We start from the raw sequence: 18,165 nt of genomic DNA, 5'->3' as shown, positions 1-18,165 counted from the left end.
GCCACCAGCAGATGATAAAATACAATGCTTTTCAGTATATGTAATATTCATGTGTTGTGTAAAGTAAGAAAATGCTTTATCTTAGGGTTGAGGTTTTGTACACGTTCATTACGTCAGTGAAAAAAAGAATGGTTTGTGAAAGAAATCAGAATGTTGGCCGATTCTGGTGTTTCATTTTAAAGCCATTATCAGCCGATATCAATTATGTGTGTATTATCATACATCCCTAAAATGAGATGTTTGTGTTAACTTGTTCAACATATGAGGAGTTGCCAATAAAACTGGGCTTCTCCCTAATAAAGTTATGTAGTATGAATATTAGCACTTAAATCTCATAAATTCATTGTGTCATATTAAGCGTACATGAGCACAATGCTAACAAAATGTGCCACACCCCAATACATTGTGACTTTACTTTATAGAGTTTGTCAGCAGTCGATAGTCTCTGCTATTTACATCTGTTCTAACAATACTTTGGACAAAATGTTACTTTAAGTAATCTATGTAGGGCTGCAAGCATAAGAAAGGTAATCAATCACTCACTCAACAGAAAATCACTCAGTAGTTATTTTTAATCCTCTAAATCATTCTGAAATGTTAGAATTTGGTGCTTTCCTTGGTCTTTACATTCTAGTGAATCTGATATTTTTGGGTTCAGAAATGTTGGTTGGACAAAATAAGATATTTAATGAAGTCACTATAGCCTGTAGGATATGTAACAGGCTTTTCTCAGTGTTTCTACTGTTTTGTACAACAAGCAACTAATTAATCGTGAAAAATAATATATATAATAATTGTAAGTTGCAGCTGAGACTTTTTCAGTTTGACCTACTGAAGGCTGTTGCAGGGCAGAATACGTGTCAGCCCTGTCTGACAAATGATGGTACTAACATTGAAAAGCATAAGAACTTTTCATGAATGCATAATGAAATAGACGTTTCGTTTGTTCTCTTTTGTAGTGAAAGGACAAAGATCTATGTGTGTGTGTGACTGTGCATTTATGAGAGCCAGAGTATGTTTGAATGTGTGCTTGTTCACGTGTGTGTCAGTCTGTGTCTTTTATCATTCCGGTCAGGCCAGCAGTCTGCCGACCAGCCCCTCTTCAGTAAAGGTCACATCTCCTGTTGTTGCCGGTGACATTTAGTCCTCAGTCTGTCTGTTAGAATTTGTCCCTTCAGTTTATCACGTTATCCTCCCAACATGCTCTCTGGCTGCTGCATCCTTAACAGTGTAAACACACAGGAGTGTTATCTGCCAGAGAGGTAGAGAAGTGAACCTGTGTCAGAAACAGGGTCAGCAGTTTGAATATGGGCCAAGCAATAAACATTTGTGAATAAGAAATAGTCTCCTCCCTTTAATAAAAATAGTGTTGGACGCAAGGCTGGTGCTGAAACAGTTGATGAATCAGTTAAGTCGTATGAAGTGAGGGCAAATTAACTGGAAGCGAATTTGATGAATGATTCCTATTGTTAATAAATTATTTTTGGTGTGCTGTACAAGAGTAGATATTTGAGGATCTTACTTTTGGCTCTTGGAACTTGTGATAGGAAATTTTCACCATTTAAGACATTAAGAGATTATGTGAAAAATGAGTGACAGATTACGCGATAATGAAAATAATAATTTGCAGCTTTACTTCGTGCATTTTGGTGATCTTATCTATAGAGAAATACACTTGGTGAGGGGCTTAAGCCTTTAGTAAACTCAGCCAGGACTGCTAGTTGTATGTTCAAATAGCTTTGACATCCCCTCCTCTCACACCTCTCTGGTGTCAGATCAGGTGAGGTGGGCTAGGGGGTTGTGTCAGTTTTCATCATCTGTACATCCTTTGTGTGGATTACATTAATAAATTCTTATTGGCATTTTGTTTGTGGGGCTTTTGTTACACTTGCAGTGGCGTAGCGGGTGTGGTTGTGTCTACTGCTGTCTGTCTCTCCTCCGAGCAGGGCAGTGATACACCATGCAACGCAGATGACAGCCAGACTCAGGGGACTCTCACACTGAGCTCAGATGAAACAAGTGATCAAAACTTAGATAAATTACATAAATAAAGGTTTTCATACTTCGTTTTGTCGTTATTTATGGCGCTCAGTGTATAGCACTGTGCAGGGTGTGCACCCCTTACATCACCCCAGTTGATGTAAAACAAAGAACTTGATCAGACCCTACATAGCTCAATACAACCAATTCTTTCTTTAGAAATTCAAAAGATATGTTTTTCAATAAAAGCACTCTTTCTTTCTATAAAACTCATTGTATGTAGTGCTCAGCACTACACGTCTCTGGTCTCTGCTGGTAGAACAGGCAGCTGACCTGAAAGACACCATGACACCTAGTGGTAAGGGGATAAGTTACAGGACTGTAATCGGCCGGCAGAGAGAGATCGTGTGATGTAACAGCATGTTTTTTAAATTTAACTTGGTGAGTAGTAGTAGTATTTATGTCAAGCCAAACCAGAGCAGGCGATTGTTGGAACAGTGGACAACTACACTACTGGTAAGAGTAACTAAAATGGTTTGGGTGAGTTTTATTTTGTTTCTGTCAAGTTTGAATGAAGTGTGTTTTATGATGAGTTAATTGAGCAGTTAAGCCTCTACAGTGTTTTGTAACCAGGACAAAGTTGAATTCAAAAGGTGTACAGTTGTATTTTTGTATTGGTAAGAAAAATAGGTGTAAGAATACTACTATTTGTAACATTTTGTGGGTTTCTCTAATGTATTTATTAGTCTAAAAAGCTGAAAATAAGTAGTGCACTAGTGGTCGTAAGAGGGGTTGTTAGCATCACATATGAAATATTACACAAAGCCCAAGCATAATCCCTACTATAAATACTTAAATTTTTCAATGTGGTCGGACAGACTCGTTCTGCTCGAAATAATATTTGCAGCTGGTAAGGAGCTGTTTGAATGTGAGGAGAATCTGCAGATCTTTATTGTGCAGAACTAAATAAACGAAGGTTAAAAAGGAGTTTGACTTGAGGGTGGCTTGCCACAATCAGTGGGCTGATTTTGAATTCCACAAAAGCCAAATCTGCTGTGAGATGTCGTGAGAGAGACAATCCCCTCTCTTCCCCTGTATGTAATTTAAGTGTTCAAAGGTGCATACATTCCAAGTCGTATTGAATGATTGCTGTATTTGCTGCAGACAAAGAGGGTTTGCGAGTATGTCTCACTGGCCTTGTTATACACATGGCAGAAGTACAGAAGAATTACTTTAAATCTAAGGAAAGTGCAAGACCAGTTTGTAGGCAATACCACCCATCTGACTACACAATAAACACATTTTTTATTCCTTGTGTCTGTTTACCTTGAACAGCATTCTGTCCAAACCATTCTGCTTCATGATCGTCCCTGATCCACCTCATCGTGAGACTTGAGCATCTTATTTGGCATCAGCCGTGTCATTCTGATTCTAAAGTTAATTGTGTGACATTGAAGCGTAATTACATTTTGGTTTAATTTAGTCTGAGACTCAGTTGATCTCCAAATGAGAAATTTGTGTTATAACATTGCATGTGGATTAAGTAATTAAATTACACAAGGAGGATGAATGATTTCTGTCTGCAGGACTTTATTCCAGGGCATCCAGCTAAAAGATCTATTTTTTAATTACGCAACCCCACTAATGGTGTCTTGCACAAAGATGAATCAAATTCGGCTGCAATGAACAATTGTTTTAATTCGCTGATATTTTTTTGTCTGTAGAAAGTCTCCATATGAGGAAAAATATCCACCACCTGTTCACAGAGCCCAAGGTGATATTTTCCAATGGCTTGTTTTACATTTTATGTATTATATCTACTAAATTAAATGGCTTAAATCCCTTTTCAATTGTCTAATCGTTTCATTAGTGAAAGCAACTGTTTGATGCAGATTTTAAAGTTTTGTTTGTGTTTTAATTTAAAGTGGCAATAGATACGTTTATCGCCTTAACCTTTATCATTGTGAAGTAAATGTTGATTGCACAGTGTAATTGCTTTAGAATAGTGACGCCATCAGTGTTTAGATTGTTTCTCTATAAGCCTCGCTTTCACTACACAATTACATCTGCCACTGGGTAAAAAACTGAAGGCTTCTCAGCAAGGAAGTGCGTCAACCATTGTGCAACCAAATCAGGAAGAGGAGAGCGCTTTTGTTTTCCCAAGTAGCTTGCTGTAGTTATCCTCCACTGACTTAGTAAGCTTTGGCACTGTAAAGCACTATTTATTTAAAGGTGGTGACATTTTAATATTTTGTGTTGTCGATGTCTTGGCTCTTTTTTCCTGTTGACTTTGGTGACAGGTTGCTAGCCTTGTTAACATGCATAGACTTAAGCATTGTTAACTATTTCAGCACCTCTAGTCGTGCTCTAATGGTGCTAACAGAGCTAACAGTAATGTTTAAAAAAGGCTAAAGGGGGTTTGTGGCTCAAACTTAAGCCACTTACTAAGTGGCGTGACCCTGGGGGAGACCGGAGGGCGGGCACAATACTGTCACAGCAGCGCTGCTGGGTCAGGACAGTGCTGCTAGCAGTTATCGCTGAATGAGTGGCGCCGGTAGCTAGCGCCCAAGCGACCCCAGTGGTGCACAGTGCAGTAAACTGAAGATAAGCAAAATTGCATACATTACTGGTCAAAAATATCCTCTGCAGTTAACCACTGGTTCATACATTTCTGGTGGTATTGAGTCTTTTTTTTTTCTTTTCTATGGCTCAATTGATGATTGTTTTATTCACTGCACATGAAGCGGGATCCCGAACATGTCTCATTGACCTTGTTATATACATGGCACAAGTACAGAAGAATCACTTATTCTATGTGAAGTGCTGGACAGGTTTTTTGGCAGAATTGGAACAAACCACCTCAACACAACAAACACCATTTGTTATTCCAAGTTCCCATTTACCTTATATAGTTTCCTACATTGTGTAAAAGCATTCTGATTTATGGTTATCTCTCTAGAGACAAAGTTTAAAAGTTATCTGTTTCCACTCGTAACTTTTGGATTATAGCCACCCTGCTTCGTTGTTTTCTGTCAATAGACCGTATGTCAATTATGGCGACATTTTTTCTGGCTTGATGAAGATGAGAGTCCTTTGCCAACCAGACAGCAGTATCCTCTCATCAGTGCAGGCTGACAGCAGCTGTTACCCCAGGCCAATCTGAAAGACCCTTTTCTGCAAGGACGAGAGCCTCCACTTCACAGCAGTGAATAGCTGTCCAGCTGCACTTAGTTTATGCACGTGTGTGTATGTGTGTGTGTCTGTGGGTATTTGTGCGTTCTTTGTGGGTATTACGCTGGGGTGCATAGAGTGGGGTCTTTTTCCTACCTTCCCTATCCTCAATGTGACTCCTAGTGATTTAACATGACAACCCAACACAATGATGGAGCAGTAGTCTATCAGTAGACCATCATTTACTACAGCCTGGAGAATCTCAGCCAAATATAGGAGGGGAAGGTCGCCTCTAGCCACCAGCAGAAATGATGGTGCAATTTAGCAGACCACCAAAAAACAAATGTAGGGCACCGAGTAGCTCAATTGGTAGAGCCGGCAACCCATGTACAGAGGCTGTGTCCACACCGCAGTAGCCGTGGGTTTGATTTTGGCCTTGGCCCTTTGATGCATATCATCCCCTCTCTCTCCCCCTTTCACATTTGGAGCTGTCCTATCACAAATAATGGCTGAAAAGCCAAAAAATAATCCTTAAAAAAGTATAGAATGAACTGCTTTATTAATTATATCACTTACTTTTTTCCTCTTTTTTTTGGTGCCACATCTGTTGGTTATGATAACTGTGCTGGAGAATGTCTACACACAGAATGCACAGAGTGGTCAGCCCTGCAAGGACTGGACTGTATAACCGTTACTCCAGGTGTTACCAGCCAGTTAGCATTTTGTAGACCTTTTTACTCAGAGACCATGCTATAGGACTGCCAATAATTCCCTTCTTTATGCCTCCTAAATTTTTACACAGAACCGAACAATGGTGGACTCATTTCGCTCCAGTGTGGTATTTTAGATAGCATGCCGGCATCGCAGAAGCAAAAGAGGCGTGACATTTAACACAACAACCTCTAGTGTGACACGTGAAATACGCATCAACAGTGCTTTATAAACTATAACAGTGGCACAACATGTCAGTCACAAACATTTACATTGTCTGTTATAAAGCGGCTGATCTCGTCCTCTGCTCAGAGGGTAAAGAACTTCCAAATCTTGTTTTCCCAATTTGCGGACACGTACTGCCACTGTTCTTCTTCTTTTGAGTTAGCCGCTAACTACCAACAGCTTCCTTTCCTCCTTCCAGACACCATTTTGGCACTGTTGCTACATTGCATGTTGGCATAAATGCGCGACAACTTTGTCCCTCCATTTCGTAATCCTACCCTAAATTCGGAATGGTGACGCGGCATAACGACGCGATATTCCCACAGGCTGTGTAAAAGGTGCTAATCTCTCCAAACAGATCACTACTTGCATGCTTTCCCCCTCAGTCACTTAACCCTGCTATTTTTCTTTAAGCTTATATTTCCATGACTAAAGGAGACCGATAATAAAGCATAAATGCAGAATCAACATTGTAATCCACCAAAAAAAGAATTTCACCTTCAACTTTACATTCTTAAATAAACGTAGTTCTCAGCTAATAAATAGAAAGGTCATAGCTCCAAATATCATCTGTCACTTTTGTAACAGTGATTTTTTGTCTCAAAGGGATGTTTGTGAAATTGAAAACACAAATTGGAAACAGATGGCAGAGGAGGACACTGTGACACTGTTTTTGTTGCTTCATCCTGAAAGCAAAATCATATCACAAGTGTTTCAGCTAAAACAATTTAGTCACGCTCATTCCTTCCAACACTCGGGGCAGGAAATTAACTTGCAACAATAACTCTTCACAGCACATGAAAATCTCTAAATAATCTGCTACATAAACTATGAATACATTACCGTCTAACACAGCAGCTAGAATAGAAATACATATTGGCCAAAATGTATCATAATTTTTGATGGAGGCTGGCGTTTTAAGAGGAGCATGGATTAGCTCTACATTGCAAAACCTGTTCGATATGGATCATTGACTCTGGGCCCTATTTTAACCATATAGCAGAAAGTCTGAAATGCATAGTGAAAGTGAATGTCAGGGGAGTCCAACCACTTAAATGGTGCACTTTCTGGGAGCAAAGTAAGGCACAAGAGATGTGTTTGGGCATTACATGCATTTAACCAATCAGAATGTCATCTCCCTTTTTTTTTCTTTTTTTTTTTTTAAGTTTTTATTCTCCATTTTCACAAAAAGGAACATTCCCTGACATTGGACTTTATATGAAATTATGATAATAAAAATAGATAATGCTAATTAATTAAATAATAACAACAGTTTAAGGTTTATATACATATATATATATATATACAAAATACCAACAGTAAAAAATGTGCTGTGTTTCCATTAATGCCGACTGAAGCCAGAAATGATAAACACCTGTGACTACTGCAGTCATTTGACCCGAGTTTGAATGCAGATTGTACACATTACCATTGCATTAAAAAGCCAGATGTTAGCGAGTGGTGTTAGCAGGCTTTTCATGCAGTGGCAATGAGGCCTGAGTCTTTCCTGAAAGGTATGAACTGATCAATTTAATGGCCGACTTGCTAAACCCCCTGGCCTAATATAGTAGGTTACAGCTAACCCTGTATAGAAAACTGACTTAAATGTAAGGGGATTGACAGGTGATGAGGGCTGGTTTGGTTTTTGGAATATTTTTATTTTGGTAAGTTAAGTTTATAATACTTAACTACATTTTTAATAGTCCGTTCTGACTTCTATCACATTTTATAGCCGCTAACAGCACTGATGAGACTTGCTTGTTCTAATTAGAGTAGTAGCGAATGTGTAGTTTCCTGTCTGCTGCAGTAGCCCAGAGTTCAGGACAGTTTTAGCTGAGGTTGACTGCCAGGCTCAGGAAATTAACTATCAGCTACACATTACGTCAAATTCAGGGTAAAGTGACTGCTGTTTCTTCTCTGTAAGCCCCATTAGGACACCATGTACGTGACTTTTTCCATGCTAGAAGTCATTTTTTTCTTGGCAAAGTTTTGTAAACTGCTTGTAAATAGTATATTTCAGCTGCCAGTCAAGCTCAGTTTCCTCCCTGGTTTTCTAACCACAGTGTGTCTTCACTCTGTTGTACGCCTCACCCCGATTTCTTGGTGTTGTGCAGTTTCACGTCTCAGCAGCAAGGCTCTGTGGGATATGCCAAACACTGCATGTAGATGCCATGTTTTAGCATGAAACGTTTCATGTCTTGTGATCACAAGCGTGCTTGAGTGTTTTTGATGTTGTTCTTGCAGTCTTTACTTGTCTTCTGTGCAGGTGTAACCTAGTTTTATACTGATATACAGCATTTGATTCTACAAATGTCTGGTCTGATATATATTTCTTTTCAGTCCAGACAAGAGATTTGTTGTGTTTAATAGTCTAACCTATCTGTTTTTTCTTCTTTTTGTGTCTCTGCAGTAAGCATGTTTCTCAACACCCTGACGCCCAAATTTTATGTGGCTCTGACGGGCACTTCCTCCCTCATATCAGGACTCATATTGGTAAGAAAAGTCACTTATTTCAGTCAGAGTCAGAATCTGATTTATGTCTAAGTAAGGTTTACATAAAAGAAATTTGCCACCTTGCATTAAAGAGAAAAATCAAAAAGAAAACAAAGAATAAAATTCAACAAACATAAATATAGAATAGTAAAATAAATGCAATAAAAATATGAAAAAAATAATACAAATATGTACAATATATCTGATTTAAAATGGAAAAAGCTAAACAGTTTAAGTAGTGGTAGTTTTGTGTAAAAATGTGCAAAGTATTATCCAGGGGAATGTACAAAAGTTCAGAGTATGACTTCTAAATGAATCTGAAATTACTAAATGCAGTTTTGACTTTTAATATGACGTTGGTCATCATTTTGGTAGCAGTATTCATTTTTAAAGCAAGAAATTATCTCACAAATCATAGATATCACCTGTTGAAAATAATTGTTCTTCTGAGAGGGGGGTGGTTGGGGTATGATTTTGTTGTTTTTTAATCATTACCCTCCTCAAAGCTGCCAGCAAAGCCAGCATTAGCAATGTGTGCATAATGCACATTTTGCCAAATAAACTGTACATAACTGTGGCAGCAGCAGCCGGCCAGAATAATTTCAGTAACTTGGCAAAGCAGATGTTAATAAATTTTTAAAAACTTGACCTTTAATGTTTGAAAGTTCAAAGCGAAATCCTAGAATTGAAATAAGCTTTGGATTTTCATTTTTGGCAAGCATGCAGGGGTGCAGAATTTTATGTTTTTTTACAGGATCTCTTAAGTGCAAATAGTTTATTTTTGGTGAATATTTAAATGAGACATGTAGAATAAATTGATTATGGTAAAATCTTACTATTTTAAGCTTAGATTTGGTTATGTTTCCCGACATTCTTCCTGCATGATGCGTTCAAGGTATGTCAGAGTTTGTAGCGATAATAAATGTTGGGATTTTTACAGTTTCGAAGAAAACATGCTTTTCAAACCTACCATCAGATTTTGGGGTTCAAAAGGTTTTAAAAATAACTAAAAATTACAACCATTTAAATTTGTATGTCCCTACCCTAATCCAAAATTTAAAAAATAACCCCCTCCCCAGCGCATAAAAAAACCCTCTACCCCCTCCACCCTCAAAATAAGGTGCAGTCCTCTGTAGAACCTATGGAAATTAATTTCTTTTAAAAACATTGGAAAAAGGCAAAAAGCAACTTAAAAAAAAATCCCCCAAAATTAGCAAAAAAGTTACAAGAAAATTATCTGCAAATTAGTGAGAAAGAAGGAAAAAGGAGCAAAGATTAAAAAGAAAAAGAAAAAACAAGGAAATAACCCCAGAAAAGTGTGTAAAAAAAGATAATTCTGTAATTTAAAATATTAAATTATGATCATAATAATAGTCTTACTAACGTTTTGCTATTTCCAGAACATTTTTTGCAAAATGGCTCATTGCCTTGTTTCCCATGTTTTCGAAATAAATCAAACCATTTTGCTCAGGTTTCACATACTTAAATACTTCTGAAATGTATGAATGCAGCACAAAATAATGTGATGTTGTTCCAGGTTTCAAAGGGTTGCCTTTACTAACTACAGTGGGTATGACTCTTAGCTATTAACTTCAGTGCTTCAGCCTCCTGCTTTAATACCCATTGTACCTCGTTCTGATGCATCAGCTAAATGTAAAAATGACGCTTTAAGGTTGATGACTGCGCGCTCTCAATTGACACTCTCATTCATAATGTTAGAGAGAGAAAAATTAATTTTTAGAGATGGATCCCAAGGTGACATTATGAGCCCAGGATGTAATTTTTTAGAGCTATAATCACAGTTTCAGAGGCCAAGAAGAGCTGAAGAGAGAGGAAAGCTGTACTCATTATGTCTTTTATAAGATGAGTGCAAAAAAATGGCTGTCCCCGTCCCATCCTGCCTCCTGGCGTATTAGACCACAACATACTTTCAGTGCTTTTAGCGCTTTGGGGTGTTTTGTGGGATGTGGGTAAAGTTATTAATAGAGCTTTGCATCTCCGTGCATTAAACGGTTAATCTGGTTGCAGCACCTAACTGATGACTAGTGGTGCCAAATCGCTGACCTGCATACTGAGCTGCCACTTCTCTCTCAGCTGCTCTAGTAAAGGCAAAAATGTTTGATATACGTCGATCTTTAAAAAAATGACTAGAACAAATAAAGATGTGAAAAAATATAATCAAAGCAGGGAAGAAATAAAGTGAAACTGCTGGAAAGGTTTTTCCTACTTACGCAGGTATTTTTTCTCTCTTTCAAGTTCTTCCCAGAGACAGCCAACTGTGCAGCAGTGGTTGGTCTGTATTTTAAAATAGCTCCTCTCTTAATTAACTCACTCTCTCTTCCCTGCGGGCTATTGGCCAACATGCGTAGGCTACTTGGAAAAGGTGTTGAGCTTTGCACATGCTCTGTGAGATGATGAAGAAACTGGTGGAAGCCAGTTGGTTTTGTTGGACTGGCTCTTGTCATTTCTATATAAATGGTAAATATGTTTATGTCCCAATTAGGTAGGTTTCCACCGAGGTGTTTTAGATAAGTCCCATCAAAAAATCACTTCCTCCCTCAGGCACAGGCTGACAGTATTGCAGCTTTGCCAGATGGCAGTCTGTATATTTAGTAAAATACTGTAGCTCTCATCAGTATTCGGGATGTTTATCACACACTCAGTAATTAAAAGTGTTATCACGAGTGGCTCTTATATTAGTATATTTTCAAGCCATTGCTTTGTCTTTTTCTCTTCAGTCTTTGAACAACGTTCTCACTTAATATTTATAGTCACAGCCCTCCACTAAACAGCTCCACCAGGCAGCTTGGTGGTAATTGTTGATTATATGGAAAGTGTTTCATTGATGTGCACTTTGAGTCAAGCTTGCTGTGGTACTTGGTGTTACTGGTGTAAAGGCACAGACACACCGAACCAACATCAAAGAACTAGCGGCGACTGTGGCCGACTGTTGCGTCACCTCTCATCTCATGTGTTGGCCAAAAAGTTGTACCTGAACACATCGCAAAGACTACGGGCAACAGCCAACCATCATGTACATCCTGCGCCTGTGTGAGAGGAAAAAACTCTCCATAGCAGAAGGAGTCAGTAGTTTGTAATAGTCATTCAAAATAGAGAAACCAGAGGACCGATAGGACAGATTCATTTAGCACATTTCTAACACAACCCAGTGTTGAAAGAACAAATTATATAGTATATATTAACTTTCCAGCGAACAATAATACCAACTATTACAAACCATTTCTGCTGAAGAGCTCAATGGCTAAAAACATAATCATAACTACTAAAACAAATTTTGTTTTGATCTCACGCAGTTTTGACTTGAGCGCTTTGTTTTCTTTCCTCGCTTCTCCTCCACTGAGCTGAACTGCCAATCAGAGTGATTTCATTTACTGACGGGCTCCACTGCCAATTCAATATGCAAGGGCTGACTCGTGCCAACAGGATGGGACACACCACAAAATCTAGAGCAACGGATGCTAACCAACGGCCCAACAGTCACCTCGGCTGACTGTAGTTTTGGTGTGTCAGGGCCCTTACACCGTGTTTGTGCATAAATTGATCACAGTGATTATATTACTTTCCCATCACCTTCAACATTGTTTTTCTTTTTAAAAAAACAGTTTATTTTATACTCAGTGCCCACATCAATCAGATAAAAACTCTAATTTGTAAAATACTAATTGTGTTATCAAAACTTGGACAATGGACACTTTAATTAATAATACATATTTTTCAATTACTGCAAACTGAAAGTGTCTGTACAGCAGCAGAGTCACAACACAAAGGCAAGCTGGGACCTTACGTGCAAGGTAACATTTAGGGACCAGCACTACTAACACTACTGTGGGGATTATGACCCGAATGTTGAGGAGATGAAGAGGATGATAGAGGAGGAAACAGTCATCTCGGACAGAGAATGCACCCTGTGAGAGAACAGAGGGATGAGGAGGAGGAGGAGGAGGAGGAGGAGGAGGAGGAGGAGGAGGGAGCTGCTGCTGGCCTGAGCCGCAGTTTATTGAAAAGAAAAGCAAACATTACCACAGCAACACCTAATCTGTGCCGTTTTGTTTAACATAAGGGGGATATCTGAAGATCTAATCTTAAAGATAAGAGAAAGTGCTTTACAGATATTCAGTGTCATCTGCAAATATCTTTTCATGTCAGATGTCTGATGTAATCAGTAACACCAGTGTCATGTTGAGTTTATTAACCAGGGGGAACATGTTCTCACTGTGGCATCCTTAGTCTGTGTTTGTGAAGATTAACAGCTGTTCTGGAGTCAAACCAGCAACCTTAAGATATTATCAAAGTGGTTCTATAGTATCCCAAGGCAGATGTTGTGTTTGAAACTTGAGTGAATACCGTTATTACAGAAGACTGATGTTCAAACCCAGTAGGGGGCAAGACAGAAAGGGAAGTGGACTGCACTAACAGTATGCAGTGGTTTTAACCTGAGAGCACAACAAAGTTTTTTACAGTGCCCTCAATCACCCAAATACACACACAAACACACACACACACACACACACACACACACACACACAGATATGCAAAGCGCTGGCCTGCTCATCTGGAACAGCCTCAGCTTCAGTACTTTGCTCAGGGACACTTCAACAGCAGATTAATGGACGACCCACTCTGCCACCTGAGTGGTTCTCAAGCTTGTGCCACCATGACCCAACAGTGCAGATTTTCAATCCAACCAAACAGCAGGATTCACTGATTAGTTCCTCTCTGCTGGTCCCTGGATGAAGGTGGTGATTGGTAAAATTCTGGAGAAGTACACTCCTGGACCTTTGTGGCACACGGCTGAGACCCAGTGATGCAGACAGTGTTAATCGCTGAAGTAGTTTAGTCCACATTCTAATTAAAATCATAAAAATTGTGTGAGAAGCAGACAGGAAATAGCCTCTAGCGAAGCAGAGCTGAAGTTATTCAGCTGACAAGGTGTTTTTCTGAACCATTTACCAGCCAGTAATTGTCTTTGCACGTACATCCTGTTTTATGTGGGATCGCTGTGTGTCTGGATCCTCTAGATTTACTATCTCTGTGTGGACTGAAACATCAAATATTCCTTTTCATCTAAACTGAAACAACTCTCCATGTGGTCTTCATTATGTTAAATTAACCCTTTGAAACCTGGAGTGACATCACTTTTCCAGTGTTGCTTTTAGATGCCTTTCACAATATTTAAACCTTTGATCCCTGAGCAAATTGATGTGATTTCTCTCAAAAACATGGGGGAAAAGGCAATAAGCAATTTGATGGGAAATGTTGCACGAAGAAATTAGTAGATTTGGAAAAAAAAAATTTTAAAAGCCTGGGGAAATGTCTAGAGAAGAAAAGAAAAAAGCTAGGGAAAAACTATATTTATTATTATCATACTCATATATTGAACATTATGTTATAGAATTCTTAAAACACTTCCATTTTTCATTTACTTTTTGTTCTTGTTTTTTTTTTCCTTTTTCCTTCTTGTTTGTTAATTTCCAGGTAATTTTCTTAAACCTTTTAACTAACTTCTTGCAAATTTTTGGGTAATTTCTCCTTTTATTGTTCATTGCTGTCTTCCCAAGTTTTTGAACGAAAGATGATGAATGATTATTATTAAAGGGTTAAATATTCTCTTTCTCTCTCTCCCCTTTCCTTCAGATATTTGAGTGGTGGTACTTCAGGAAATATGGGACCTCCTTCATCGAGCAGGTGTCTGTGAGCCACCTGCGCCCCCTGCTGGGTGGAGTGGACAGCAGCTCCCCCAGCAACTCCAACACCAGTAATGGGGAGGCCGATTCCAATCGACAAAGTGTGTCCGGTAAGCGCTAATAGGGATATACAGTACAGACATAAGAGCTCATCATAGAGCTGTTAGATGCATCAAAACAAAAAGCAAGACAGCGCCTACATTTTACAGCAGAATCTTGGCAGCGTACTTTCAATACAGATTTGTTTTGCTGTTTCACATCATAGTGAATATTTTCCATAACTCACACTTGGGTAAATTTAAGTAAAAACAAGGACTAAGTGCAAAAGTATGCATTAAGAGATCAAGAGAGTGTTGTACAATAGATAAAGTTTTGATGCTGTTAATCTACCTTGGTCCCTTAAAAAGCAACTTTTTCGAACTGTTTTTAACTCAAACACACAAACTTTTTTTTTTGAATTGGTGCAAATTTAAACAATGGTGACTTAAGGCACAAAACAAAAATGAACAAAAATAACACACACACACACACACACGGACAAAAAAAGAAATAATGTAACACAGAACTTGAAAGGTGAATATAAAAAAACAAAAAAGGAAAAAAAAACTTCAGCAAGCCAAATAAGGAAAATTGTACTGTTGAGATTTTGGGGTCACTGTCACTTAAAGTAACATATTTACAAATTGTTGTATGGGTAGCCTGTTAGATGTGAAATATGGAAGAAAGAGCTAAAAAACTAATAAAATAATGATGATAACAATAATAATAATAAACACATAACAGCAATAAAATAATAACAGTAATACATATATTGAAAAATAATTAATAGGCCAGTTATTATAAGGGAGTGATTAAAAATGTATAGGAATAAACAAATATGAATATTAATAACAAATATTCAGCTTTTGTGTGTGTGTGTGTGTGTGTGTGTGTGAGTGTGTGTGTGTGTGAGTGTGTGTGTGTGTGTGTGTGTGTGTGTGTGAGTGTGAGTGAGACTGAGACTGTGTCTGTGTCTTCATGTATGTGTGTATATGGTGTATGTCAGATGGGATTGGTAATGTTAAGATGGGGCCGAACATCTGTATTCATGTGGTTGTTAGGGCCACTGACGCTCACAGACGGCCAAATATTGACCGACAGTCGACTGCCGGCTTGGATCAGCGTAATGTATTTATCTGACTGCTCCAAAGGGCTGGCTCAGAGTGCCTGCTCACTCTAGCTTTTCAGCTCCAGATCTCGTTGGTTGACTGTTCACTGCTGCAGGAATACAGGGCCCTTCAGTTCGGTTCTGCTGTGTTAACTTCAAAAAGGAGAACTAAAGAGCTAAAATGTTGTGAAATGTCAAAGCAGTTTTTCAGCCGTACTGCAACAAACCCCACTGGCCTGCTGAAGGCAATGAAACATTGATTTTACTGTATGATTTGGGAGAGGCTTTCACACTTGTTTTTACTTATATTGTATTTATATCAAAATTATTATTTTCTGTGGCACATATGGACAGCTATTACCACTAAAACAGTACACGTCATCCTGGAAGAGGTTTTGGAGTTGATGAAATGACATCTAATCAGAGACTGTCTGTTTGAGCATATCGAGGGTTCATTTAAGACAATCCAGCTGAGTTTTGTTTCAGTGTGTTGCTTCCTGCTGTAATTAGAAATATATATCTTTATTATAGTTATGGTTTCACTATTCTTAGTGTTTATGGAGCAGCTATTTTGATCATTGACTACACATATACTGGTTTTATGCTTTCATTTGAGACTTTGGTGCTTCTCTTTTTGAACTTTTGGTCTGAATAAAGCTACAATTTCAGTGTTTTCCAGAGACTGGCTGTTTTGTTATTTGTTTTGTTCTTGGCATCCTTTAAAATCCATATGTCCCCATGTATCATTCTCTTTGATCGCTCCAATGTCCAGTGTTTTTCGCGGTCCGTGAACACATCGCAGCAGATGGAGCATTCCATGACTTCTTTTTTTTCCTCAGCTGCAGTTTGTCACTCATGAATGGATAATTGATCTGTTGATCCGTAAAGTATGTATAAAAGTATGGTTTAAGAAGGGAACTTTCTTTTTAACATTCAGTATTGTGAGGGCCATACTGTCTTTTGAGTGACTAACAGTGTATTTGTTGAACCCCACCAGAGGAGATCTTAGAAATTCAAGTCTGTCCAGCGATATCCTCCACAGTCACTCAGAGTGAGCTCAGCTTAGCCTCTTCTTAGCCTCAGTTCTACATCAGCGATGCTTTGATCGTGGGTAATCCGTTATATGTGAATTTGCTCCCCTGTGGAAAATCATTCATTTCAAAAGAGGAGACTTCTTTGCACTGAATAATTCCTTTGGTTCCATTGCAGATAATACAGGAAAACATTTATCCTACATATGCATCCATAATGCAGCATGCATTAAGAAGCTCAGTCTGCGTCTTTACAGCAGCATTCCTATACAATAAAAACCGTATTAGCAGCAAGCCAAAGCTGCAATAAAAGTTGAAGTTCAAATGGTAATGATGTATGAAGTCACTTGATCAATATAATCTCTGCAAGTTTCTTCCAAAGGTTGATGTTGTTGAACTGTTTGTGGAAGCATGACGCAGCCTGCTTTTGTTTTCAGCCAAACAACTTTGCATTAAAAAGGATTATGTGTGCTGCGTTAAATCAACAAGCCATGACTGAGGCAAGAAAGGCAGTCTAATTATTTCGACTGTACTAATCCTCAGTTTTCTGGCTAATAATCTACTCAATGTAAATCCTTCCATTGAAATCAGAGTTACAGGGTGTCGCATATTCTCTTTCTTTGTTATAGCAGAAGTCTGAGACGGACAGTTTTAAGTCACTTGATTGATTGGTTGTGGCTCTACACTTGAAATGAACGAATGTAGTATAGCATGAATTCAATAGGCGTGTGTGACTGAATGGATTCTAATGTTCCTCATTAAGGGCTTTAGTGTTTGTCCTGAAACCGTTTGCAGTGGCTTTCCTACTTAATAAAAAGTAAAAAATGTGAATCATTGGTATGATTTGGACATAAGAGTGGTTGGATATAAAGATACAGGCTAGTGCTGAAATTAGTAGTTGATTAAATTAACAGTTGATCATTTGAAGTCATTTATTAAGGCAAAATATCAAAGATTTACTGACTTCTGCCAAAACAGAATTAAACAAAAATCAAATAATAAAAAAGGGAAACAGCACATGTTCATTTTGGTGGGAATGCAGGGAAAGAGGCAAAACAAGAGAGGTCCAGCAAAACATGTGTCTGTGTCTGTGTGTGTGTGTGTGTGTGTGTGTGTGTGTGTGTGTGTGTGTGTGTGTGTGTGTGTGTGTGTGTGTGTGTGTGTGTGTGTGTGTGTGTGTGTGTGTGTGTGTGTGTGTGTGTGTGTGTGTGGGCCAGCATGCACCTGGTTTGAGTTTTTGTGGGAAGTGAGTGAGGTTAGCTGGACACACATTGCGATATAATCCCTTCAGATGATTATGATGTTTCAATCCACTGCATCAAGTTTCAGGACTGCAGAATGAGCAGCTGTCACATTAGTGATAAAATGAAGAGGCTATATAAACTTTTGTATTCACACAATAAGTCATTTTCTGCCAGCTTTCCTCTCGCCTTAATTTAAGCAACAGTATTGCTTTTTACTGTAACACTTTAATAAATTATTACAAGGCAGAAGTAGGCGGCACACAATTGATCATTTTTAAGTGTCAAATGACAGGCTGAACACATCATTTGGCTTGTTTTATGTGAAAGCCTAGAGCCTGAGTTAACAGAGACAGGTGATAACCACCTTCGTGGTACCATTATCTCTGACTGAGGCTTTAAGGTTTGTCAGGCCACCTCAGCAAAAGAGAGTCTGGCTCTGCTGAGCTTGCTTCATGGTA

The 18,165-nt window shown here is 38.5% G+C and overlaps 1 protein-coding gene across 5 annotated transcripts in view; it reads left to right on the top strand.

Annotated features, from left to right (window-relative positions):
• LOC121949958 (suppressor of tumorigenicity 7 protein homolog) overlaps nucleotides 1–18,165 on the top strand; it is a 74,575-nt gene that overhangs the window by 41,445 nt on the left and 14,965 nt on the right. For all 5 annotated transcript variants that reach the window (XM_042495831.2, XM_042495827.2, XM_042495828.2 and 2 more), the window contains 2 exons: nucleotides 8,498–8,580; nucleotides 14,236–14,395. In XM_042495831.2, the coding sequence (XP_042351765.1) occupies nucleotides 8,503–8,580; nucleotides 14,236–14,395 (238 nt within the window). In that variant the 5' untranslated portion in view covers nucleotides 8,498–8,502. The remainder of the gene's footprint in view (nucleotides 1–8,497; nucleotides 8,581–14,235; nucleotides 14,396–18,165) is intronic.

This window comes from Plectropomus leopardus, chromosome 7 (assembly GCF_026936395.1).
Source record: "Plectropomus leopardus strain MGB_pleo_1.0 chromosome 7, ASM2693639v1, whole genome shotgun sequence".
Lineage (NCBI taxonomy): Eukaryota > Metazoa > Chordata > Actinopteri > Perciformes > Serranidae > Plectropomus > Plectropomus leopardus.
Note: the sequence above shows the minus strand (reverse complement) of the source record. Positions and strands in the feature narration are given on the sequence as shown.